This window comes from Rhipicephalus microplus, chromosome X, assembly GCF_043290135.1.
Source record: "Rhipicephalus microplus isolate Deutch F79 chromosome X, USDA_Rmic, whole genome shotgun sequence".
In the NCBI taxonomy this organism is placed as follows: domain Eukaryota; kingdom Metazoa; phylum Arthropoda; class Arachnida; order Ixodida; family Ixodidae; genus Rhipicephalus; species Rhipicephalus microplus.
Window position 1 is genome coordinate 88,920,359 of NC_134710.1, and position 25,614 is coordinate 88,945,972.

The 25,614-nt window shown below is 44.3% G+C and overlaps 2 protein-coding genes across 2 annotated transcripts in view; one reads left to right on the forward strand and one right to left on the reverse strand.

Annotated features, from left to right (window-relative positions):
* HGTX (HGTX homeodomain transcription factor) overlaps nt 1–10,599 on the reverse strand; it is a 42,801-nt gene extending 32,202 nt beyond the window's left edge. Inside the window, exon 1 of the mRNA XM_037426394.2 lies at nt 10,079–10,599. Coding sequence (XP_037282291.1) covers nt 10,079–10,556 — 478 coding nt within the window. The 5' untranslated portion in view covers nt 10,557–10,599. The remainder of the gene's footprint in view (nt 1–10,078) is intronic.
* LOC119175439 (uncharacterized) overlaps nt 1–25,614 on the forward strand; it is a 196,527-nt gene that overhangs the window by 111,063 nt on the left and 59,850 nt on the right. Inside the window, exon 2 of the mRNA XM_075877259.1 lies at nt 9,030–9,124. Within this exon, the coding sequence (XP_075733374.1) occupies nt 9,030–9,124 (95 nt within the window). The remainder of the gene's footprint in view (nt 1–9,029; nt 9,125–25,614) is intronic.

Below are 25,614 nucleotides of genomic sequence, written 5' to 3' on the forward strand. Positions count from 1 at the left end.
AAATGTCGATTTATGTCTAAGCGATGGCTATATACTCACCGATACAACGTGCGCTACCCCAAAGTATGGAGGTATAAATAGACTTCAATTTGCTGATAGACAGTAGAAGCACCGACACTCTGCAGTGTGTGCGTGACATGGTCTCGTTTATGGTTCATTGATGCCTCCGTGTGTACGTTCTTATCTAAAGATCTTAGTGTGGCGCATGTTTTTTCCAGGGTTTACGCAAAGTAACTAGCAAGTGTTAACTATCGTTAAATATATTGCCGCGGAGATTCACTTATATTTCTCGAGCTTGCACTTTTGTAATCAACTGGATGAACGACGGGGAGACTATCGTGGTAATGAAGTAACTAAGTTTCTATTACTACTTCCATGAAGGTATAGCAACTGTAATTAGAAAGTTCCATAGTAATAATTTTTTTAACTTGGCATGTAGTTACTACCTACAGCTACCGCATAGCTATAGTGAATGTGACAAGTGTTTTCTACGTCAAAGTTAGTAAATACGAGTGCGGCTACTGTAACTTTATTGCGATGGCAATTATATGGGCACTCTCGGCTGGATTTTGCCGCCGGCGTCAATCACCGTATATGTATACGTATCTATATAAATGAAAACGCAAGAAAGAATAATAATACAGAAAAAGACTCTGGCGCGCGGATTAAACCTCCGACCTCTGAATTGTGGGTGCGAGGCGTTAGCCACTGAGCCACGAAGGAGCACCTCCTTCAACGCTCAAGCGGCAAGCTATTTATATCCACCACTTACCGCTGGCGTTGGGCATCTCGGGGGAACTACTATCGTTTTTTTCAGCATTACCAGCGAGATGGCACAAAAAGCGCTCGTAGCCAGATCATCACGACGCGGCGGCGCGCGCCCTCATCTCCCACGCGTACTTTGCCCCGCGGAGAGGGGACACTCTCGCATGCGCTCGCTTATCTCACAGTGGGGACAGTCGTAAACTTTGGGCTTTCACGGGAACGATTATGTTGTAGTGACCAGGCACACGATGGTCACTGCACTCGTGGCACAGTCTGCGTTTGCGAAAAGGGCCCGCTTTTCAGACACAGCGAAGTAACAACTGAGACGCTTATTCGCGTTCATCTGTACCTGTGAGTACGTTTCGTGCGTCATTTGGGCGTACGAAACGCGGGGCACGTTTTGTTTGATTTGCTTGCAATGTTTCGTGTGACCTTCCAATTTGTTGCTGTTGCGTTCATTGCTTCGCATTTGCGGCAAAACTGTGACAAAGTTTGGAAAGTGCAGGACCCGTTGTGCATAAGTATATGAAGCAAACATCCATCCTTCATCACTATATGAAGCATCACTTGACACGAGCGTAATTCACGAGTGTCCAATTCAAGGTTGACATATTGTACTGGTTTGACTTTAACTAATATATTTCTTATTGTGTTTAGGACAGTGAGGCGAGCGTTACTTCGTGTACAGTATTACCACAGACAGCAGGCGGTGAACTGTGGATAAGAAGGAATGGAATTGAGTGCAAAAGACAAGTTTTATATCTGTACAGGTAGCAAGAAGCAAAATAGCATCGCTGCTTCCCGTAATGCTCTTCAAAGAGTGGTTCTGATGCCCGTGGGCGTGTCATATCAAATGTAGCGGTGTGAATTTCACAGAATAGTTGAGGATCTACATACTGCTGCATGAGGTAAAATAAACAACTGCTGCGTGTTGTATATAAATGTGTTAAATGGGTGATAGTCAACACAATCATTCCACAGTAACTCCAATGACGTGCGGTGCAGGGATGTAAGTCCGGCTCCCATGCACAGATGGCATGCTTTTTGCTCATTATTTTCTATTTTATTCTATCAAATATATCGAGCTGATATCAGCATTTATACTCTCGTTCAGCCTGAATTTTATATTTCGATTGTCGAAGTCGGCAATTTTCTTCACCGTAACAGTCTTTTCGTTTCGTGTTGTTCCAACTATATATGCGACATCTTCAGACGTATAATCACGTAGAGTGACTTGTCGGCATCCCTCCTTTATACGGATACCTAATATTTATATTCAATGATAAGGTTTTCAAAAGTGCGTTATGTAGCACGTGAAGACATATTCTTGTTTCACTCTTGTATATGCGCGGAAACACAGGTGGTGACGTCTGGCATTTTCGGTGTGGTAAACAGGAATAAATAAAAAAAAAACAAGTACCATCTCGTCCTTCAGTTGTGTGATAGATTGATAAGTCTCAACCTTTAGAAGAGAGAAAGTACAGAAAAGGTAGGGAGTTCAACTGAACTGTCTAGTTTGCTACCCTACACGTGGGGAGAGGGGAACAAGGGAGTAAAAAGTGATAAAGAGAGAGGAAGAGGATGTGGACATTTCACACTACAGACACACCACACTCTACCTCCATGATATACGAACTGGGTTATGAATGACACTGTGCTGTAGTGAGCCGCATCAGGTTTTGAATTCTTCAATGCTTTTAAGTGTGAGGGCGTCTTTGCATTCGGCCACTAAGTGTTCCACGTGGATGGCATAGGTAACAAGCCTGTACGATCTTTTAACTGAATAAGGATAGAACAGGAAATTGGACAGAGCAAGAGCTTCTGTTCTAGTGTCCTTGTCTGAGTGCGCGCCCTTATTCAGTTAAAAGATGAACCAATACCAATTAGCGCAATTATGCGTGCTACTGGAAGCCTGTACGAGCTCGATTTCAACCCTGTTGTGTTTCTGAATGAACCATAGTCCCCACCCTATACACCAGAAAACAAAGAAAAAAAAACACCAGTAATCTGCGATCTTTGTGTACATGTATGCACCAAGAAACTTCGATCAGTCAAAATTGTATTAGAGGCACCCAAATAAGACGTTACTCACAGAAATTCCATTTGTCTACTGCTTAAAGCTGCGTCTATCAATACTGTTGCTTCAGCCTTCCACCCCATGCCTATATGCTTCCTTCAGGCGCCGCGAAGTGAAATCTCTCAGGAGAAAAATTTCTGTACAATAATGAACAGCAGTGCCTAATGGCATGAAACCCGTTTGGGCGGTACTTTTGCTTTTCGTTTTGAGGTTACATCTCTCTCTCTCTCTCTCTCTATATATATATATATTATTCATAAAGTTCAAGTATTACTTCATTTAAGTATTAGTTATTTAAGTATTGCAATTTCTAATAAAATTATCCCAAATGTTCTTACGCCATTAAGCCGTTATTACTTCGGAATAACAACACAATTTATATTCATAACATGCAGGCACACATACAGGGTGTTTGAAGAAATGTGTCCTATATTATTTAAAAATTACAGGAAGGAGGTATCTGCGTGGTACTTGCGGTGTTTCCTTCCTGTGGCAGAAGACATAGATCGGTACAAATAATAATTGCGACAGTAATTATAGAAATCAGCACAATTAATATTTTAATTAGCGGTTATAGCGGGTGGAGTCGAACGGGCGAATTCAGGCCCTTCGTACGAATAGTCCATAGCCACTTTGAAATTTTGGAAAAGCGGCCACTGATAATCACTGTGGAGCGATGCGATGAGCCTATTTTATCTTGAGAAGCCTAAACCGACACACCAAACGGCGCATCTATCCTTCACTTCAACGACTCCCTCAATGACAACACTGTTTCCCTCGCTGTTATCAACCGTCAACTTAGACACTTCACTTAGCGGCTACTTATTGACTCTCGCTGTTTCTTCTCCGCCAATGCGAGGGAAACAGTGTCGCCACTGAGGACGTTGTCGAAGTGAATGGTAGATGCGCTGTTTGGTGCCTCGGTTTCGGTTTCGTTAGCTAAAATGGCCAGGTTGCATCGCCTTGCGGTGATTACCAGTGGCCACATTTCCAAAATTTTCAAGTGACTATGGACTACTCGTAGGAAGGGCTTGAATTCGCCCATTTGACTCGACGAACTATCATCGAAATTGAGCATGTATTTTAAAACATGGCAACCAGAGTACCATAGTTAGAGAATGTTTTCTCCTTCGATCACTCTCTTTTTCGCTAAAAATATACGTTTTTCTTCGTTTTTTTTTTAGCTGGGCAAGTTCATTATAACACAGCGCTTACAGAATTTTTTCATTTCATTTCCTACTGCATAGGTTGCACTTAGCATTGTTATTTGCCCAAAATCTCACGAATTCAGGGCCTTGTCACAGCAAGTGATGGCTGCTTTCACTTAAGCGTCCCTTTCTCCATCGCGCCCTCTCTTCGCGAGCTTCACTGACCTTTCCAGCAAGGCTATACACATTGCTCCATTTGAAAACTGCACATATAGATTTGATGAATGGAGATTGCAGCTGGCTATGTTTCAAAGTTTTTGCCATAAATGCTAGGCCAAAGACGGACACGTCGGGTTGTTGCCGACGCATCTAACTGTCCATGATGCACACCCTTCACACTCAGGTTCATTATTTTCTCGCTCGTCGATCAGCTGGCCGACAAATGGAGGGTCACAGCCCAGCAGAAAATAGAATATAAACACGATGAGGCCATTTTCTCGTTGTTATATTTGTAGACAAAGTTAAGCCCTTCAGATAATTTATCCTTGACGTTTCTTTACTCAACCTTGTGCAGCTGAGCGTAATTCATGTGCAGTATCCGTGTTTTCGTGTTGCTCTATCTAGAATTGTTTTTCACTGCACCATTGCTCGCGCTTCCACTGCAACAACTGAAAAGAGGTTGTTAGCACTTTTTTTTTTCGCACTGAGTGTGTACCTTCACCGTGTAATGGGTATCAACAAAGGCGACGCAATCGCCATTTGGTGAATGTCAATACGCGTTCTTCATGACGTGAAATAAAATTATTTGGAATTTCACAAGCGCAGCTCGGTCTTGCACTCAACTATATATGCCGCACTATACTTATAGTCTGAATAGAAGGTAGAACCACAAACTTCCTGGACGTGCCGAAATGAAGTTGGTGAAAAATCCCCCGATGAAATGTGCACGCTTGTTCAAGCCTACAGGAGCTAAAATGAAGCGTCGCCTCTCTCTTGCTCAAACGTAGAGCCTTTACTATTACTGCCGAGGCTGTTCGTCACATGACATGAATATTATTTTTGTTATTGATCGGAATCGTTTTAGAGACGTTGTTTTCTTCAGTCCTACAAAATTTTGCTGTGCAGTGTAGAGAATAATTCTCCAGTGCATTCTGGTTTACTAAATTATTTCAAAAATGGCTTCTAAATAAAAAAACCACTCATAACATCATGTAGTTGGTGGCACTGACGGTAAGATTACGATAAGTTCACGCACAAGATGAAAATTCTCTTTTTATCGCTTGAGTGCCCATTTGGTTCGTCCCCCTTTAACGACACTGCAGAGGGGAGTGATAACTTGAATAAACAACACAACTTCACAACGGCGAAAGCGGTTTTTGTTTTTAGTGACAGATATAACTCTGAAAGTTTTGTATCATGAATGTTGAGAGTTGGCAAGAATGGGTATATATTGGAAGCTATAAAAAGTAATATGCTTAAAATATGCTTTCACGCTGACAAAGCCTATTTAATTCCTAATTTAACGAGTTGGCGCATTGGTCTTGCTTGAAAAAGGTGATATAAAGCATTCTTGTTGTTTCGCAAAACATAGCGTACTATAAGCTTCGAAATTAATGTTATAGCACGTGTACTTGGGGAAAGAGACAAGGTGAAGCTTTTGAGCTGTGTGTATTCAGATAGCCCACTATACATTTTACATACATCCTCTTTTGACTACAACTATTAAAAAATACCAACTATCCCGTATACAGGATTGCCTTAGTACATATAATGCTACATTAACAGGACTCAAACATATATATGAAAAGGAAGATTCTTGAATAGCTATACACACGGACAGCCTCTTGAGAAACGTTTGGAGCGCTGGGCGGAAAGCGTGACAGAACAAAGAGATCGCGCATGTAATAGAGAGGTTTAGCAGTGTGTTGGCAGGAGCTTGAGTATATGCAGGCCGCCATTTGAAACGGCTGTCTGCCCGCGGACGTCGAACCAAAATTGTTTATCATTGATTGGGGACTACGCAACGAAAATGGCATGCAAGGACGACATGGCAAGCGCTAATTCATATGCGTGCAGAGTTCATTAACCCCCCCCCCCTCCAAACACTGACGTGCGCAAGGGCCGATGAACGGTCTCTTCTTTTTCATGATCTCTCTTTTGAAACACACACATGCACGTCTGTTATTTTGTGAATGGTTCGTCTATGAACACTATACCCGACAACAAAAAACTCGGCAGATCAGAGGTACCGATAGGAATCGATGCTATGCGAAGCGTAGACGCATGCAAGGTCACTGTGTTGTAATTTTTTACTGAGCGAAACGTTACGAAGTTGCGCTACAGATGTATGTACAAATGCACGCACAGGCATACGTTAAAAAGCCGCATATGTTTTATATCACCAGGTGTTTACAGTCACGTAACGATCCCAACAGCAACATGGATATTAGAAACACCAGAAGCGTTAAGCTTATATAAAGCGCTGCTGCTATAGTGAGGATTGTAGTCCTGGACACTGAAGGCCCCATAAGTAAACTTGAGCGGATGACACCTAACTACAATTGATGTTAACCCGACGTGACGGCTGTATCGTAGAATAGTACATACGTAATGTTTATAAAATTGGAAAGCCAGCACTGCAACCACAATTGGCGTTTCACGAGCATTATAGGACCTATAATTGAAAGGTAGTTCCGAGACCTGGCGGGGCTCTGTGGTAGAATACTTGATTGCCACGCAGAATGCCAGGAATGACATTTATTCTTTGCCATCTTCCGAACAACGCTGCCGATGTCCGCTTTATCTTAACGATCAAGCGTTAAAAATACCCAGGTGTGCCTTCGTCATTCCTGCGTAGATATAAACTGTCGAACACCTGTTGCAAATACCCGCACAACAGCGGCACATACTCACCCCCGGGTGTGTGTCACTGTTTTTTGGAAAGTGTTTGACGACGTACGTGACGGGGTTGTGACATTATTCATGTCATGACCAGTGAGTCGTATTCGTCAAACCATTCTATATACTCAACCGTACTAATTTTGGTTTATCCCTAGTTAAGGGGGTGCATGGACGTGATAGCATGCGTCAACGGCTAGATAGATAGGCAGCTAGACGCTCAAAGTGCCTATACAGTACGCAAAGAAATGCTTCGCATTTAAAAAACATCGCGCTGGCTTTACCAGTACTTCAGGCGCACATATATAATTTTTTTGACTCATAAGCACATCTCTTGAGCCCGACAACGAATTTGTTTTGTCGGAAGCGCTAAAAACAAATTCTTTGCCAGCGGAACTCCTGTTGTAAGACCGAAACACAAATGACTGCCTGGTATAAAAACGACCTACATGTCCAAGAGCACATGCGCATTGTAAATGTGGTTGTCATTCCATTTCTTGAGACTCTCATTTCAAAACACGGCAAAGATTAGCATATAGAACTCGCACCTGCAGCTTGTCTCTCGACATGAAACAGCATGGAAGGTCTCAAGACTTTAGAGAAAGACAACTCATCTGTTTTCGTATCATGTATAAAGCGTGGGATATTGGCATGCAAGAACAGTCTACAGGTGATTTTATTTTGCTAATAGAAAAGCCCCACCGCGGTGGTCTAGTGGCTAAGGTACTCGGCTGCTGACCCGCATGTCTCGGGTTCAAATCCCGGCTGCGGCGGCTGCATTTCCGATGGAGGCGGAAATGTTGTAGGCCCGTGTGCTCAGATTTGGGTGCACGTTAAAGTACCCCAGGTGGTCGAAACTTCCAGAGCCCTACACTACGGCGTCTCTCGTAATCATAGTTTTGGGACGTTGAACCCCACATATCAATCAATCAATTTATTGCTAATAAAAACCAGATAACAAATCGATACACGAGACTTACCAGGCAACGGGGTAGCTGGTGAAGCTTGCAACTTACTGTGACTGTTAAAAAATGCATTACCTCGGCCAATTTTGCGCATTCTATCACTGGTAAAGCAAAGCTATAGTTATATATACTCGACAGTGAACACTCATTTTTCCCGCGGTATGACTCCTGTGTTTGTTCGCATGCAGAAGGTTGTCGTGACATGCTGAATTGTTGCGCACTGGGTGAGGTGTTATATCGTTGATATATAGGCAAGCCGGCTATAGAAAAAGTATAGTTGCCAACGTTTTGAGAAACTTCTGAGAAAACTTCAAGTATCCTTTCGGAGTTGTCAGGACATCCGTGCGTGAAATCGAGACTTGTCTCTGTTTCAACAATATTTGTGCATGTAACAAGCAGGTCTGCATGGATGGAAACAATGATGCATTTACCGGAGCCTGCGTATAGCTGGTGAAGTAATTTTATGCAGTCATGGTGACCTTCAAGAATATGAGGTTCGTCAGCAGCAGTTCAGAATGTTGTTCATGTGGTCATTATTACCATTTTTTTTTCGTAGTGTAGTCGTATTAAAACACCGATCTCGACAACAATTGACAGCGTAGTACAACATCGACAGCCAACTCGACAACATTGCCAGCCACAAGCAGGGCCATTCTTTCAAACTTGGACGAATGCTCGTCTGATTGATTGGAAGTATTCGATAGATTGTTGTCTGCATGCTCTTCAACTGAAACTCATCACCTAAGTAATCACTTAGGTGATGTATACGTAACAAGTATACGTAACAGACATAAGTATACGTAACAAGACATAAATGGCACCATCACATTACTGTTCATAACGAATGAGGGCTTACATTATGATATTATATGAATTGCTTTTTAAATATATGAAATAGGCCTTGAATTCACGTAACAAGGTTGTCAGCGTGAAGAAAAACGATGCTTTTGATGCCACTGGGAAAGAGAATGAGGTAAAAGCCTGTCGGGAGTTCCCTCTTTTACCTTGAAAATGTGACCGCGCATTGAAAAGCGAAATCTTTCACATTGCGAATGTATAGGGGGGATTCTGAATAGGTCATCTAAGCTAATTACGAAGGAATGTCTTGTTAGAAAGTTACATACTGATAATCATTTACCAGATTAATCAAACCTCAAACTTATATTTGTTTTATAGGAGGTCACGTGACTTGCACTCAACGATGTACACATTCATGGACGGATGCTGCACGAGTCCTCTTCATAAAGGGGAAGTGGCCTGTGCGCAGCCAGGTGAAATATATTTTTCTTACTCTTTAAAAAAAATTAAATCCAATGCAATATGAATGCATGCACTAAATAAAAAAAACTGATTTCGTTATCCAAGTCTCTGCCCTTTACATATAGCCTTGGTTTTTTCATTGTTTGTTTGTCCTTTCTCAGAATACTTTTCCTCCAGCAATCCTCGTATACTATCTTTCAATCATTTCTATCGTGGAATTGTTAACCTTGCCAGGAATGTCACTAAAAGCAGGTTTCATGTAGTGATGACAGCAATCCTCACCGCAATTACCTATTGCGTTTTCCCTCTTAATCGACATTTACTTCATGTCATAGAATGAAAGACAGCCATATCGACTTATGAGGTGATATGTGATTACCCAGTGTTCTCCAACCCGGTGTCCCACAACGCGATCAGCAGACTAGGTATCAACCGGTAACGAGGGATCATTAGCAACTTTGCCACACCACTATAGAGCGACGTGTCAAAGCTACCATCGTTACGTAATTGAAATTACGGCATCGTATCGTGCAAGTTGTATACGCGCCGCTAAAACATGCAAGGCAAGCGTTCTTGAATGAGATATTTGGGGCTGCCAGCCACCCACGCCCCCATGCAACGGCGGGCGTCGGTACTTGGCGTGCCATATGTGTTACGAGGGAAAGCATCGCTCGAGTCAGGGGCGCTTTAGACGAAAATGTTCGGTGACATCGTTCAAATATAGGTACACATGACAGTGTATAGTTATATATACCTGAGGCTCGTGCTGACTGAGTACATGCACTGCATGACGTATATATTGCGCACGTGCGTTCGGAGAGCGATTGAAACTTGTCAGCGTCGTAACACTGCGATTTTGACCCATGACAAACAGTCGAGGGCGTTTGCAAGCGAAACGGGAAAGATGCCTTTCTCCGGGAGGATGTTTTAGGGACGTGCACGCGAAAGTAGGTACAAGAGCCCACCTGAGGCGGATGCAAGGCGGTCTCTCCAGAGCGCTGGGTTCTGGACCACGCCGGGCCAGTAGAGGTGCGGCCGGCCGGGCAACTCTGTCAGGCCCATCTTGTGCAACGCGCCGTTGGCCGGGTTGAAGTAGACGCCGGCCGCGCCGAGGCCGAAGCGGGGCAGCCCGATGGCGCCGAGCCCGGCAGCCGCCGCGGCTGCGGCTGCTGCCTGCGGCCGCCCCAGGATGTCGTTGATGCCGTGCGGAGTACCCGAGGCGCTCGAGTAGGCGCACGAAAGCGAACTCTGCGCCTTGAGTGCCGACGAGCCGGCTGAGTACGACGCCTGGCTGGCGCGGATGTCGGTCATCGAGTGGAGCGCGGCCAGCGGCGGGCTGCCCAGCAGGAAAGCGTTGGACCGGGACGACTCCATGTTGAGCATGGACAGCATGGACGAGGCGCTGCTCGCGGGCGGATTCGTGCCGGCGCCCAACTCCAGCATGGCACGCGCGCTCTCAGCAACGCGAGGGACCGCGCCGCGCTGCTGCTACCATGGGCGTCGTGTGTTTGGTGGCCGACGAGTGCCGTCGACCGCCGTGGGCAGGCGCGGTGGCCGGAGGCGGGGCTCGCCGCCCCATTGGCGGCGCCCGCGACGCCAATCGCGCGCCGCCAATATGCCCCGCGCGCGCTTATGGAGTGCCCTCTCGCGCGGGCCTCCTCTCAATAAGCGCCGTGACGGCCGCGGCTCTTCTTCGCCCCATCGGCGGGAGACTCGAGCACGCCTAATGAAATCCCGCCGACGTCGGCCGTCTCACGTTGCAACCGGTATAGCGAGGAAGGGCAACGTTTGAAACGCGTGATGATCGGTGGTGGTTAACTAAGCGGAGTCTAAACACTCTCTGCATACACACCTACGTATGCCTGGATGCCTTTTTATTTGGAGTTTCCTCCCTTGCTTGTGTTACCGTAAGGTGATTAACTGAATGTTTGGGGTAGCTAGCAACAAGGGAACATAAACCGCGTTCACGAAAGCCCATGTATACAATGAGTACAATGACGTGTGGCAGCTTGGGCTAGTTGGTTTGACATGACGATAGTTATACGCGAGAACAGAACGACGACACAGAGACAAGAAGGACACGAAGGACGCGAGCACTCGTGTCCTTCGTGTCCTTCTTGTCTCTGTGTCTTCGTTCTGTTCTCGCGCTATAACTATCGAGTACAATGAGCTTGCCTGCTTCTAAACTAAGCACATATATGCACGCTTCTTCATGCATATATGCGATTTCAGGGCACGTGTTAAAGAACAAGAGATGGCCGAAATTTCCGGTGCACTCCACTAAGGCGTGCTTCATAATCACATCGTGATTTTGGCGAGTGAAACCCCTTATATTATTATTTTAAATGCGATTAGGGCTGTGATATCGCCAAACTGTCTATGCTTTCTTTTTCTTCACAGGCAGTCTGTATTTTCTATACAGATGAAAATAGAGATTTCAATTCATACATAGGCCAAACTCTCATGCTGCTATTGAAAGGATACTGTAAATAGGGGGTGGTGGTGAAAGAACACATATTTAGGCCGCAATACTGTTATGTGATAAATGTGTTTTTGCGAACCAGAACTGTATAAATACTACATTAATTGTTCATGCAGTTTTCATATGAAGAACTAACTCCAGCTCAGGAGATTTTTGTATAGTTTCTTTACAAGTAAATATATGTCCCTGGAGGTGAAGAACGAAGAGGTACACTCAACATGAACAAAGGACCTCCCCCTCCCCCCATTTCGGTGATCAGGTGCACGCTTAATAAGCATATCTACTATCGATACTCTCGTCAAAGATAAACATATCCATACATGCCACCGTTATTTATATATAGGCATGGTTGCCATATATGTATACAAATGGAATATTTTGCTCTAGGCGTATAGTTAATTATCCAATAAACTGGCACGAAAAAATTTGAGCATACGTATATAGACCAGAATCTAAAAAAATGTGAACATCAACTGCATCAGAGACATTGTTCATTGACTTTCGGGCATTTCCTTATACCTTGTGATGGTATTGTTTGATATATGCGTGTGAGTTTGTTTTTCATTGTGTGCTCCTGTGTTTTATTTTTTTATGTACTGCTCTTTATTTTTCCCACAAGACGTACGTTCAATATTTACGCAAGGGCTAAGGAGTAGCCAGCACCTGATTTGTGCGCCAACATATCCTTATATATCATATCAATAATAAAAAAATAACGACATCTTCCCTAAGGGAACCCTGATGGGATGCGAAGCAGCAGCGTTGCGCACGTTGATTCGGCGGGTGATTTGGTAGAGGGTGCGCGGCGATTTCGAGACGTTGCCGACGACGATGACGTCGAAGGTTTGCTGGCGTTCACCTTCCGCTGTCGGCGCTTCCACTCGGCTTTCTTGGCTTGCGTCTCGTCGGTGTTGTCGACGCGTTGGAGGCGCTTGCGCTCGGCTTCCTTGGTTCACGTCTCGTCAGTGTTACCCGCGTGCCATCTCCATTCTCGAACGCCATCGGCGTGCTTGACTCTCACCTCGTCGATGTCGTTAGTCTTCCACTGCCGACGCTCGGCATGCCTGGCTCACGCCTCGTCGGTGTTCAACAGGTGCGACGTCACCATTCGCGAACGCGATCAGCTCTGCTAACCCTCGCAACGCCGGCCACAGCCGGGTTAAGCCAAATCGCTTCAGCGCATCCTTCAGTGGGTGAAGGAGCTTCGCTTTCCGGCATCCTCTCCATCGGAGATGAATGAGCCGAAAGAGTGTTCACTCGATGTGCACTCGAACGTGAGAAGCAGTGGAGAGGGTGAAGCAAGTGAGAGGTGACACCGGCGAGTGCGCAACAGGTGAGGGAGAGAATGACGTCACCGCGCACTGCGAGGGAAGGCGTAAATTACTTGGCACTGCCCCAACACGCGCGGCGAGGGGAGTGCACTGCGGAGACACGGATGGGCAGCATTACTCGGGCTAGTCAAAGAGCTGCTTCGCATTTAAAAAAACAACAACTGCTAGTTTCTTGGTGCCATTTTAGAAATATACAAGCGAATGTGGTCTAACCATTTTCATTGCAGCCAATAGACGGAGTGTTCTCCATCATATTAGAAAGAGTAAATTTATATCGTGTATACTCTGTGAAAAGTAAAATGCATCGTTTGTACTCTTTGTGAAATTAAGAAAATTATATCATAAACTTAAGTCACGTAGAAAAGAATTAGCAGCAACAACAAAATCATTGGCATTATGCATATTGCAAAAAAATATACTGAAGTGAAAGTCGTTGTACACTGCATGCGTAAATTGAACAAGATACATATACACTGCCCCTCTCCTTTTCTTCTTTTTTATTTTGAGGTTTAGTGGGCGTAAGTGAAGGAAGAATAACTAAATCTAACACACCAATCATGCCAAGGAAAGTACAGGGGATGTTTTAGATGTAATTGTAACGTAAATGTGAAGACAGAAAAGTGGATTAAAAGATAACCTGCCCTGTGTAAGTTATCTTGCACAGGGCAAGTTACCAAGTTACCGAACCTACATTTTTTCCATTCGCTTTTCTTTTTCACATTTATGTTACAATTACATCTAATAACATCCCATACACTTTCTTTGGCATGATTGTCTTTTATATCTATTAATATTTCTCTAACAAAGGAAACGAGCCCTTAAATGTGCACATAGGTGAATCAAGTAATATATTAGTCATTTGAATCAGTTTTGTCTCTCTCTCTCTCTCTCTCTCTCTTGTTGCGTATTTTCCTCACAGGAAATTTCCCGTTGAGAGATGATCCACCAGCGTCTTCATAATTCTCTCACGCGTTACCAGCATTAGTCGTTCTTTTTTTACAAATGACCTGTTCACGAACAGAACAGTTTCGCAGATTATCAGCTCGGAATCATAGCGTTAGCATTTCTTTCGCTCTCAATGAAAATGGAAGGCCACATTCTCTTATACTAGCTCTGTAGAACTGCGGCACACGTCGTATATAATGACTTGCCATTGGCGGTGCCAAATCCCATATTTTCGGTGAAGTCACATACGATGGCAAGACGCAAATCAGGCTGAAAACAATGCAAGGTTCAGAATTTTCACGTATACGGCGCGTATACACTTCATGCAGTGTTCGCGTAAATGACATTGATAACAAAAAAATTAGATACCACTTACGTAATCTGTACTTGCAAAGCTCACCATATAGGCTTTTAGTGAGACCACATATATGCTTGCCAAACCTGAATATATTATTTGCTAAAAGTGGTCTTCTTACGGTGAGCAACACGAACGGATATCAGTGCGATAATGGGGCCCCCTTCTTTAAAACCACGTTTACAAAGCCTGCTTTATGAGTATATTCTTGCAAAAATGGCCGGATAAACTTCCACTCGTAGCAGTGCGAATGGAATGTCCGTGGTTGTCGACTTGAGCACCGATGGTCTGCAGGCAGTCATATTTTGCAGTTCCTGCGAAGGAGAGTTCTATATCCACTTATATACCTCAAATGCCGCCCTCTGTACACTCTAAGCCAAAATTCGGCAAAGTTAAACTAACTGCAGTCGTTAAACCAATGGACGAGCGGTAAATGTATATATATTGAAATGTTGAATTTATTTCGCCTTTCAGTCGTCTTATGCAATTCAAGTAGGGTTTAAAAAATTGCTGCAGGGAAAGATATGCCTTGAAAGTGAATCTAAGAACCCGTTATTTTACCATTGGCAAGATGCCATTTTAACGCGATTGAGTTAAAGAGCTAGTTTCGCAAAAAACTCCGGCGTCGGCGTCGTTGGTTGTCAGCGAAAAATTATCACCTTGTGCGTGACCAAAAAATCAAGAAAGATGCACATAAAGTGAAAAAAAAAAAAAAAACTCCAGGCCTGCGCGGAAGGCGCAGCACATGTAGCAGTGAAAGAGAGAAGAGGCGCTTTTCAGAGTCGTTTCCAAACACTCTTTGGGCAACTGGTACAAGCGCATTTGCTGGCCCGGTACCCACTACTCCAATAATAATCACAATTTCAGGGTAGTAGGCTGGTATTCACTATGTTATCTTTCGTCATTCTTCTGAGAAGCGTGGTATCCGCTAAACACTTGCAAGGAATTTTGAGGCAAGTTGTTCATGCAGTGGCTGACGACGATGAGGAATCACGGCTGTAGTGCGTATGCGCCAAAGTTAATAGTGGAACAAGAACAGGCTTTTGTAATGAGTTGGAGCATTGAACGGCTCACTCGTTACGCTATTCGCATTGTGTTTCACCTGGTTGTTCCTTTGCTGTTCTAAAACGCTTTATTACTCATATTAACGCCATTCCTTTCTCGTGACATCAAGCCTGTCAAAGGCAAGTTTCCAAACAAGTCTCAAGCGCCAACGTGGCTGAGTGGTAGATAACCGAGGTTCACGCAGCAGACCCGGGTAGGACCCCCACTTTGTCCTTGGTGTTTTTTATTTACTGATTTCTTTTTTTTTCTTATTTGGAGCGATAGTGGTTACGAACACCGGCGGCGGCGGAGAACTTCGGCACCACGCGTGACCCGAGTTGTGATCTTACTAACAGCTTTCACTGTAGTAATAAAAATTCTGGGTTTGAGTGGGGTTGGAACCAGGGTCGTTCGCGTGTTATACCACACAGCCACGGGTTTGCTTGTGAATACAGTGAAAATAACTTGCACTGCTTGGAAATGCAGTGGAAGTAATCTTCATGCTTTACCAACACAAGCGTCCTGTAAATATGCTTCACAATGCAACATGAAATATTGCAGAAATAATTCGTGGTACAAGCGTGCATTGTAATCAGGGGTCAGAACAATTGACTCCCATAATGACTTCACGGTTTAAAGCCGGTCACCTACTGCACAAGGCACACAAATTACTGCACCTATTTTCTTAAGGGTACAAAGCAAATTAAAAAAAAAGATTTAATGCACTAATTGTTTGAAGTACGTACTAGAGACAGGATATAGCTATCACATTCAACTCTTAAAGGAGAAGCTTAAGTATTCCCCAATTTTTAATATGGGTAATTTGTGGTTGACGTGTGAGTTTGTTTTAGAGATTTCCTTGAGAACCGAACCGTCAACCTCTAGGTATATTTTAGAAGAGATCAACTCATCAATACTCTTCTGGATAGCTTATTTTCGCCCGGAACAGTGACCTCTCATCGTATAATAAGCCTATGCCTACATTGATATCTAATGTAAAACCTTTTTTTTTTTGTGTGTGTGTGTCTCGCATATGTTTCGACGATATGCACACTGTGACTATATGGAAGACAAGGCTAAGTAAGAAGCTTCGGTCCTAATAAATAAAGTTCGCAATTTATTGTAAGTCACATGTGGCGATATCTTTTCGAATAACAGTGATGGTAATCTGACTGCTACTAGTGTGGCTTAAAATGAAATTTGGCATGACGCAATAAAAGGAAGACTATACGTATACAAAGAAAATGAACGCTTAGCAGAGGCCCTTGCTACCGCCATAAGTCCAAAAGCGTGTATCGTGAAAGAGAGACAAAGTTTTAAAAAAATGTTTATGTAAAACCATGCCTTCTAAATAGGAGGGTGTCATTACCAGCTCCGAACTCGAAGAACAGTTATGGGTAGTCTAACGGGCCGGCGACGTGGCAGAGAGACTTGATCTTGCTGTTCCAACGCGGGAGCGGCCCGCAACGCGCTATTCCGAATGACCTAATAAAGTTCATCCATCCATCCATCGCACGAGAAGAGGCGCATGTACTGCAAAGCAGGTGTACGAAAAGTTCTTCGATGACCGTACATCTGTGTTCACGGCCCCGGACTCGTTTATCAAGATCATCCGCGTGCCTCGAAAATAAAGGTAGCGTGAGCATGCGCACCCACGACCATTTGCGCCCGTGCTTGTGACTAAAACCGTGAATGCGGTGCACCTGTCCGGGCAAACAGTGCGGTGAAGCCGCCAAGCGGGACTCGGAGCGATCGGGGGTCTATATAGCCAACCCGAGGTTCGCCCCGAGTCGAGAGCAACAGTGCAGGCAAATGAAGACGTCATAAAGAGGGCCTCATTTTTCAGTTCGGACGACCCTTATATGCACACTCCGCTGTTTGCCAAGCCGGGCGCCTCGCTTCGTCTCCCCTCCCGGCAACGTGACGGTAGGCGCGGATGGCGCGTTAACTCCGTGCTTCCCAGGGAACTTGCGTGGCCGCCGGCGCACGGTTCGTGTTATTCATCGCCATGGTCCAGCCGGCGCTCCATTGGGCGAATCCTGTTTGCTGATCATTCTCGCCGGCCCCATTATGGTGATTGTAGGCGCCGTTATTATGTCCTCCCAATAGACACATATATATTCGGGACGGCGTTATAGATAGCTCGTGGAGCGCTTTAATGCACGAAAATTCTCGCGCGGTGGCCGAGTAAACGCTAACAGGACAAAAATCGCCGCCACTGCGCGCTCGTTCCGTCCTCTTTTTTTTTTTCGGTTCTTTCACGGCCGCTCTATTTCCTATAGTCTACGTGTTTTTTTGAGTCGGGGTTTGCCGAAAGCTAAATCCCCATTTTGCAGGGATCCCGTGTGTGGCACATACTCGTCTGGTAGCTGGGTTTTCGTGTCTATAGTGCCCGCTTATGGCTATACACATACATGTATGCGAAGAGGGCCAGCGCACATTGTGCCTCGGAGCCTTCTTTTAGAGCGGACAAAGTGGGCACTGGTGCCTGCGCACAATGGCCGCGGGTCGCACTGTTTGCCCATCGGAGCCGTGGTAATCCTTCGGCTGGCATCCTTTCTCGATCCTTTGAACGCCGAGCCCCGAGAAGTCAAACGAATTCGACGGGTCGACTGCCTCCTGGGCGCCTCGGACAGCGTGACTCCATCGCCATGCGTTCCTTTGTGCACGCACTTTCTCAAACAGGAAAGCCCCCTGCATGTCGCTGCTATATGGCTTATGTGTTAAACATGCTCTGGCAGTTTGGTTGCAGCGAGACTTGATTTTCTATGCGCTGGAAGTGCGATACAAGGGGGGACGCACGAAGAGACGAGCCTTTGCTGCGCGTTATACGGCGCTGACTTTTGGTGGTCTTCACGCAAGAATGTGGCTGAAAAGCACTGCTTCAACAAATACCTGGTTCTTTTTCACAGCGAGAATTGATGAACAGGAAGTATGGCCATCAAGAATCGCGATTTAAAGCGCGATGAACATGCGGCAGGTCACTGCAGTGTGCTGGAACAGTGTGATCTTCCCATGTGTATTGTCATAATATTTTGAAACATATATACAGGCCTAGTGTTTTAGATGCATCAAAACTTTAGAATTAGTGTAATAACACACGGCGACATTATTGTTGACAGTATAGTGACCAGATCAGGATGGTCTCGATTTGGGCAGCTATCAGCGGATACAAAAACATGCTATTTAACTTTTCAATAATTGGTCTCAGGTAGGTAAGGTCAATGAACAGTTTGAAATGAACCATCAATATTATCTAGGTCATTAAGTCTTCCATAAACAAGTCCCGTTGCAGTTACGGGAACACATATTTCCCATTCTATGGCTTCTTGAAAGCGTGAATGACGTGCCGACTTCGTGCACCTCACATTTAGTGGAACAGCCCTGTGAGCGGCACACACACACGTTAAAACATTTATTGAGTTTTTCTTTTTTATAATCACTAGTAGTTTAAGGCTTAACACCGGTCGATGATAATATTGGATAATGATGCATATTTAGTGCCCCATAGAAAGCCAGATATTGCGAGGAATGAACGAAGGTGACCTTCGAGACACTTTATGTGGCAGCAATACATTGCGAGGAATGAACGAAGGTGACCTTCGAAACACTTTATGTGGCAGCAATACATTGCGAGGAATGAGCGAAGGTGACCTTCGAAACACTTTATGTGGCAGCAATACATAGCGAGGAATGAACGAAGGTGACCTTCGAAACACTTTATGTGGCAGCATGGCTGCAGGAAAGTCGAGGGCGTTGAGGAACTTCATGGAGGTGCTTTTTTTTCCCTAGTAGATGTCACCTCATGTTCACAGAAAAAGGTCTTATATTGAGGAATAGTTCTTGAAAATAACGTTTACTAATTCGTTCGTGCTGGAGTCACATAAACGACAAAGGTACATGTAAGAAAGAACTACTTTAGGAATTTGTGCCTCACTGTATATCGCAAACCTTCAACTTCTGTGCAGATTGTGATCGGGTGTCGCATTTACCTTTGCGGACGCGTCCTGCATAGAAATGGATGACACTGCAGCCTGTGCGGCAGTGACGAAATGATTCAGCTACTTCTATGTGTACATTACTGTTCGCAGAAACAATTCCTTTTGCGACGTACTCGATAAAAACGGATGACCTAACTCTTTTAGAGCAAAATACATATCATGCGCAGTCGATGTCACAGAAGAAGACTGTGCAACTGCTATAATGCGCCTTCTGCGTTCACCCATGCAGCCTATATATTAGAACGGCTCTGATGGGAATGAGATGGCCGCGTTTGCGTGTGTTAACTCATTTTTCATTTTTGTTTCATCGCTCTCTCTCTTCTCTCTCTCTCTGTGTGTGTGTGTGTGTGTGCGTGTGCGCGTGTGTGCGTGTGCGCGTGCGTGTGTGTGTGTGTGTGTGTGTGTGTGTGTGTGTGTGTGTGTGTGTGTGTGTGTGTGTGTGTGTGTGTGTGTGTGTGTGTGTGTGTGTGTGTGTGTGTGTGTGTGTGTGTGTGTGTGTGTGTGTGTGTGTGTGTGTGTGTGTGTGTGTGTGTTTTCCGACCCTTATTTCTCCGCTCCTATGCAGAGTAGCCAACCAGTTAGTGCCAGGTTAACCTCCCTGCATTTTCCTCTTTCATCCATTCTTCTTCTTCTCCATCTCTCTTGCAAATGAAAAATTTGTTCCTGCAGCTTTCATAAAAGTCTGTTGAACGAAACTTATACTACGCCACATAGTATTCAGACTGGTCCGATCTACTTCTTTGGGTTGAGCAACTTAAACCGGTAAAACAGTGACGCAACTATTTTAGTACATTAACTGCACAGATTACTTACTCCTGAAAGGTATAATATACGATCACTTGAACGGCAACAATAAAAGTAACATTGATTTATAACCGTTTATTACTGAAGCATCTGGAGAAAAGAGTAAAGATCGTTTCACGACCGCAACTTTGCTCCAGCAGCAGCTATTATTATTCTAGCTGCGGGCTCGCAGAAGTTGGAGATCGCCGAAGTATATAGGATCGCATTTTGAGATCGAAGTTGAAAAAATTTGCTAGCGGCAGGGTGTCTGATCAATAATAGAGCTTCCACGAGCAGTGACGCGAAGAGCGCGTCATAGGGGCGGTGACAATGCACGGAGCGAAACACTGTGCGTCACAGCTGCAGACGTTAATTGCGGGATAATGGTCCGCGTAGAACGAAGTCGCGTATATACTCGCGTCGTGCGTCCTGCTCGATCTCTGCGACTGCCTCCGCGCAGTCGCTTGCATGTGGAACAGCACAACATTTGGCGCGTTACATAAAGCGAAGTTTTGAGCGAAACAGTTTCCAACCTCATCATTGCATATACAGGTATCGTCAATAGACACCGCGCTGTATAGGTCAATGTATGTAAAAGTGCACCGACAACATGGCGTGTATCTGAGCCTATATAAGAAAACGCGGAATAGAATGGAACAGTATTTTTTTTTTTCGAATCATTTCCAGAAGATAGGTGAAGCAAACATTGAGGCCTAAGCGCGGAAGGCAACCTTTTGCCAATCCTCGGGCTGTACATTAATCCGTATGAGGAATCATTGCAGTGTCCTGTGTGTGTAGCAATATTCCTTGCTGAATAGTTGCGCCTTTTGTGCACGACGGTATACCCACGAGCTATTCAACGGTCTGCAAGCATGCATACGGTTTTGGCCTTCATGATAAAATTAAGTCTAGGCTGGTCTCCATTTGATAGCGACATGAATTGCTCAGAGCATTGTCGAGGCAGTGCTTCAGAACACTCCTCTTGGCTACTTTTGACCGTGAAGAAGTAAACGGTATGCTTTGTGTCCGCTCGGGAAGTATACGACCAACCTGTGTGCTTGTCATAGAAATAGAATTGTCCGTCCAAGAACTTTTGGGAACCATCCTCCCCCGGGACCTCATGAGTATATGCGCAAGAAGATGTTGGCAGTCACTAACAGATGTATGTTGGGACCTTTATATTCAGAACCTTTGTCACATTTCATAAAAAAAAACAGATATAGTCGTCAACGCATCTAAAACCTTTAAAAACAAAAGATCCTGAGAGACGTGTCAAGAGGATTCTGTTGAGGCTGCCTAAAACGAATCTCTAGAATAAGCACGAAAAATTAGCTACATATACCTTTATTCTGGATAAAAGGCTTCCCATCCCTCTGGATTTAAGTGGAATCCAGTTACACAGCTAAAAGGTCTAACTGCTGTATGTATGAAATGCGAGAAGATCCTTTAAAATCTATCCAGCCCAATGGAATCAGAGCATCCTTAATACATTCGATCAAGGCGTTGTGGGCCAAGGAGTAGTAGAGGTCTTTTATGACAATAGACGGTACACATGGCTTTGCTGGATTGAGGGACGATGAAGTCCAAAACATCTTGCGACTTTTTCACAAGGAAAGGATCATTTACGTTCGAAAGCTTAAGCTTTGATTGAATAATATCTGGGGTCTTATGTCCTAAAACCACGATATGATTATGTGCGACGCCGTAGGTTCCGGAAATTCGGACCAACTGGTGTTCTTTATCATGCGCTGACATCGGACGGCACATGACCTCTAGCATTTTACCTCCTTTAATATATACGACCACCGAAATCGAACTCATGACCTTCGGGTCAGCACCCTAACTTCTACACCACCATGACAGATTGAGCTTTTCTTGGAGGAGCGTGACTATCAGGCCTTCTACCAAAGATATACGTATACTACAGAAACAATGCTCGCACGGGGTGTTTTTGGCTTGCGTCTCAGCGATTAAAAAATACTTCAAGGCAGTCCTTCTTGCATTTTCCAAACTTTATGAGCATACAGTCTAATCTAAGTTTGTACAAAGAAATTCTATACGTGGGGCAGACGGGGTGGTGTGACAGGTTTAGAGAACACAAAAAGAACGTGGTTTGTTACACGGGCACTGCTGCATGTGTGGGTTTTCGCCTGTTTTTGGTAAGTGCTCATTTATATAGGTTGGCACAATTATTATTATTATTATTATTATTATTATTATTATTATTATTATTATTATTATTATTATTATTATTATTATTATTATTATTATTCAAAAGCCCCCACAGGCTCCACTTGGATTGTTGTGTGAGGGGGGACTATACAGCGCATAATCTCATTACTTGAAGCAACAAAACACAATAATACGTGTCATATAGTACATAAAACTAAGAAACTACGTTATTGATAGCGAGAGGAAACAGGACACGAAGCTAATAAACAAATTGCAGAGATGCTCATTTGTATGGGAACATCACATTACAGTAATAATTTATACAATAGCTAGAGACGGGGATTGCGCATGATTTAGTGGAAGGTTGAATCCGCTGGTGATGAAAAAAATGGCAGCATATCCACGGAGTGAATGATGGAGAGTGGGGCGAAGCATTCGTCCGTCCATGCGTCCGTCTGTGTGACCATCCATGCGTCTGTTTGTGCGCCCGTCCCTGCGTTCTTTCATGCATCCGCCCCTGCGTCCGTTCATGCGTCCATCCATGCATCTGTTTGTGTGTCCGTTCGTTCATCTATTCAACACTCCAAGTCCCACCATCTCGCATCTTTTTATCATATATTCCCCATATAGAAGCACCGCCATCCAGCGGACATTCCAAGGACTAAACGAGAGGTGGCACACGCACACTTTCTTACGGCCTGCGCTTTGGGTCCACTTCCCACCTTTAACCACCTCGAGTTCATGGTATATTCTAGTTCACTGTATTCATGGCACTGCGACCAAACGCTCGCTAAACCTTTCGAAAACCAAGGAGGTTACGCCCAGTGAGTATAACGTAGCAACCTTTCCCTGTCAGATAGGGCTCAATTTACATGCCAATGGCTGCTAATGAGAAATGAGAGACAGGAGAATTCCGCTTTTACTTTCTTACGGCTTGCGCTTCGTATCTACTTCTCATTTTTAACCACCTTGACTTCATTCATGGTATATACAAGTTCATTGTATTCACGGCACTGCGGCTCAACGCTCGCTAAACCTTTCTAAAGCTAAGGAGGTTACACCCAGCGAGTATAATGTAGCATCCCTTTCTTGCCCGATAGTGCTCAATGTACATGCCAATGGCTGCTAATGGGGATCGCAGCGTGCGCGTTGACTAAAAGCCGAATGCTCATGTCTCTCATTCCCCATTAGCAGCCATTGGCATGTACATTGAGCACTATTTTTTATTGTTAAACAACGCACAGAAGAAATCTCTCACTGGCACCACCTTGGAGGTCAAGTGTTATACCTATTTCGGGTATGTGCCACTGGTGGTTACATACGAGGGACGCCCAAGCCACGCCATAAGGAGCTTCGCCCCTAAAAAATGGTAGTATATTTTGTGACGAAACAACACATGATTATCAATGTTGACAGCATTGTCGGGAAGACCATCCCATATTTCAAGCGCTACTGGTGTAATGTCGATGAATTGAATACGTTAGTGGGTCCAAAAATGCGTTTGAAAAAAAAAACAGCTATTGTGCAAACGGCGAGAGGTATACGTATCTGCAGGGTGAGAAGGAGAGTGCTTGCCTGATGCTATTTTGTGAAACAGGCAGATCAAGGCGATCTTTCTGCGGGAATCTAAGGAAGATGAAAGATGAAAATACGCAGTTGATAGTACATTCGGCTACAATACATAAGCTGTTGGCCAAGAATGTGCAGCGCACCATCATTAACATTATCTAGAAAAGAATTGTAATTGCTTCATGCTATCACATTTGCTGCACATGCCTGCGTGTCTGACATTTTCATGTATATTGAGGGATCTGGTTGCCGATAAATCACTGTTGAAAGTTAGCGCTTGTGTGTGTTATCCCTGTCCCGTCCTCGTGATTTCATTGCCATGCTTCATGAACAAGATACCCATTTTTCAATATGCAAGAAGTTCCATGTAGGTGAAAAAGAAAATTCCTGTAAGTTTCATGATATATATTTAACATACAATCTTTACTTCGTAGGAACTGACCGGCATGTCGATCAAATGTGCAACGACACTAAAATTCTGCACTCCTAAAAAATAAAAAAATGAAATAAAATACGTATAAGCACACATCAGCAAAACTTGTGGAGCTCACTCAGAGTCACTCATAAAATATATTTTGAGTGCTGGACTCACTCGAACTCAGATTCAGGAAAATTCTACTCGGCTGGACTGACTCCGACTCAGCAATGTATTACTCATTTGGACTCACTCAGACTCAGACTCACGACTCCATCTGAGTCTGAGGGAGTCTGAGTGAGTTGACTCGCGAGTCCGTCAGCCAAGAATTAGCTTCGTCGATCGTGATGTCAATGCTCTTTAACAGCAATATCCCACGCAATCAGTGCTCTTCTTGGTGTCGTTTGGCATTGGCATAGCATCTTCGAAAAAGAGTTCCGAGTGCTTCCACCAGTAAGGTGATTTTTCTCGGAAGAGGTGACAGAATAGGATATAATAACCTAGACCTTCCCTGGAAGAATTGAGGGGGGGGGGGGGCTTCAAGCCATCCCCTACGTAATTGATCTTTCTAATTAATAAATATTGAAACAAAGTATGAGCCACAGTGTTTTAGAATACCTGTGGGTAGAAGCGAGTATTAGCGTGAATCCAGGTAATTGTAACTGATGGCTTGATAGGATCCGAGATTGGCAAAATATAGTGCAGCTAATTTAGACTCAATCAAGAAATATATTTTTGTGCTTTGGACTCCCTCGTACTTCAGACTCTCCAAAATTTCCTTCAGCCTGACTCACTCGGACTCACCATTATATTGCTCACTAGAACTCACTGAAACGCACACTCACGGCTCGATTTGAGTCAGAGTGAGTATGAGTGAGTCGACTGATAAGTGAGTTCACCGACCCATGCGTATAAGTAGCTAGTTCTCTCGTCTCGTGCATCCTCCCTTGGTAAAGCAAGAGTTGTGAATGGTTTACATTCTCAACTTTTTGTGAGTAACAAACTCATCTCTTGCGTATCAAATTGATTACCGATTATGCTAGCGGAGATCAAGGAAAAACTGTTCTTTGTGCACATTTCAAGAGGTGCAAGGAGCTATGTCACATTTCATGGCATGCTAAACTTCTCAGAGATGCTTAAATGGTGGCGAGATAGGGGAGACATGATACTACAGAGAAAGAAAAAAAAATAAGTTCAAACAATTCTCGCTTAGAGAACATTTTGAGCCTTTTCAATACATTGGGCGTGCCCAAAGTGGCGATTGCAAACGAGCTGTGGAGAAAAATACTATGGCGCATTTGCTCTCCTTGCAATGCATTGTCATGCAGGTCGCGTGCCCCATGTACCCATGGCATGTTTTGATCGGTTGCGAAACTCGGTGAGCTATCGCTATTCTTTTTGTTT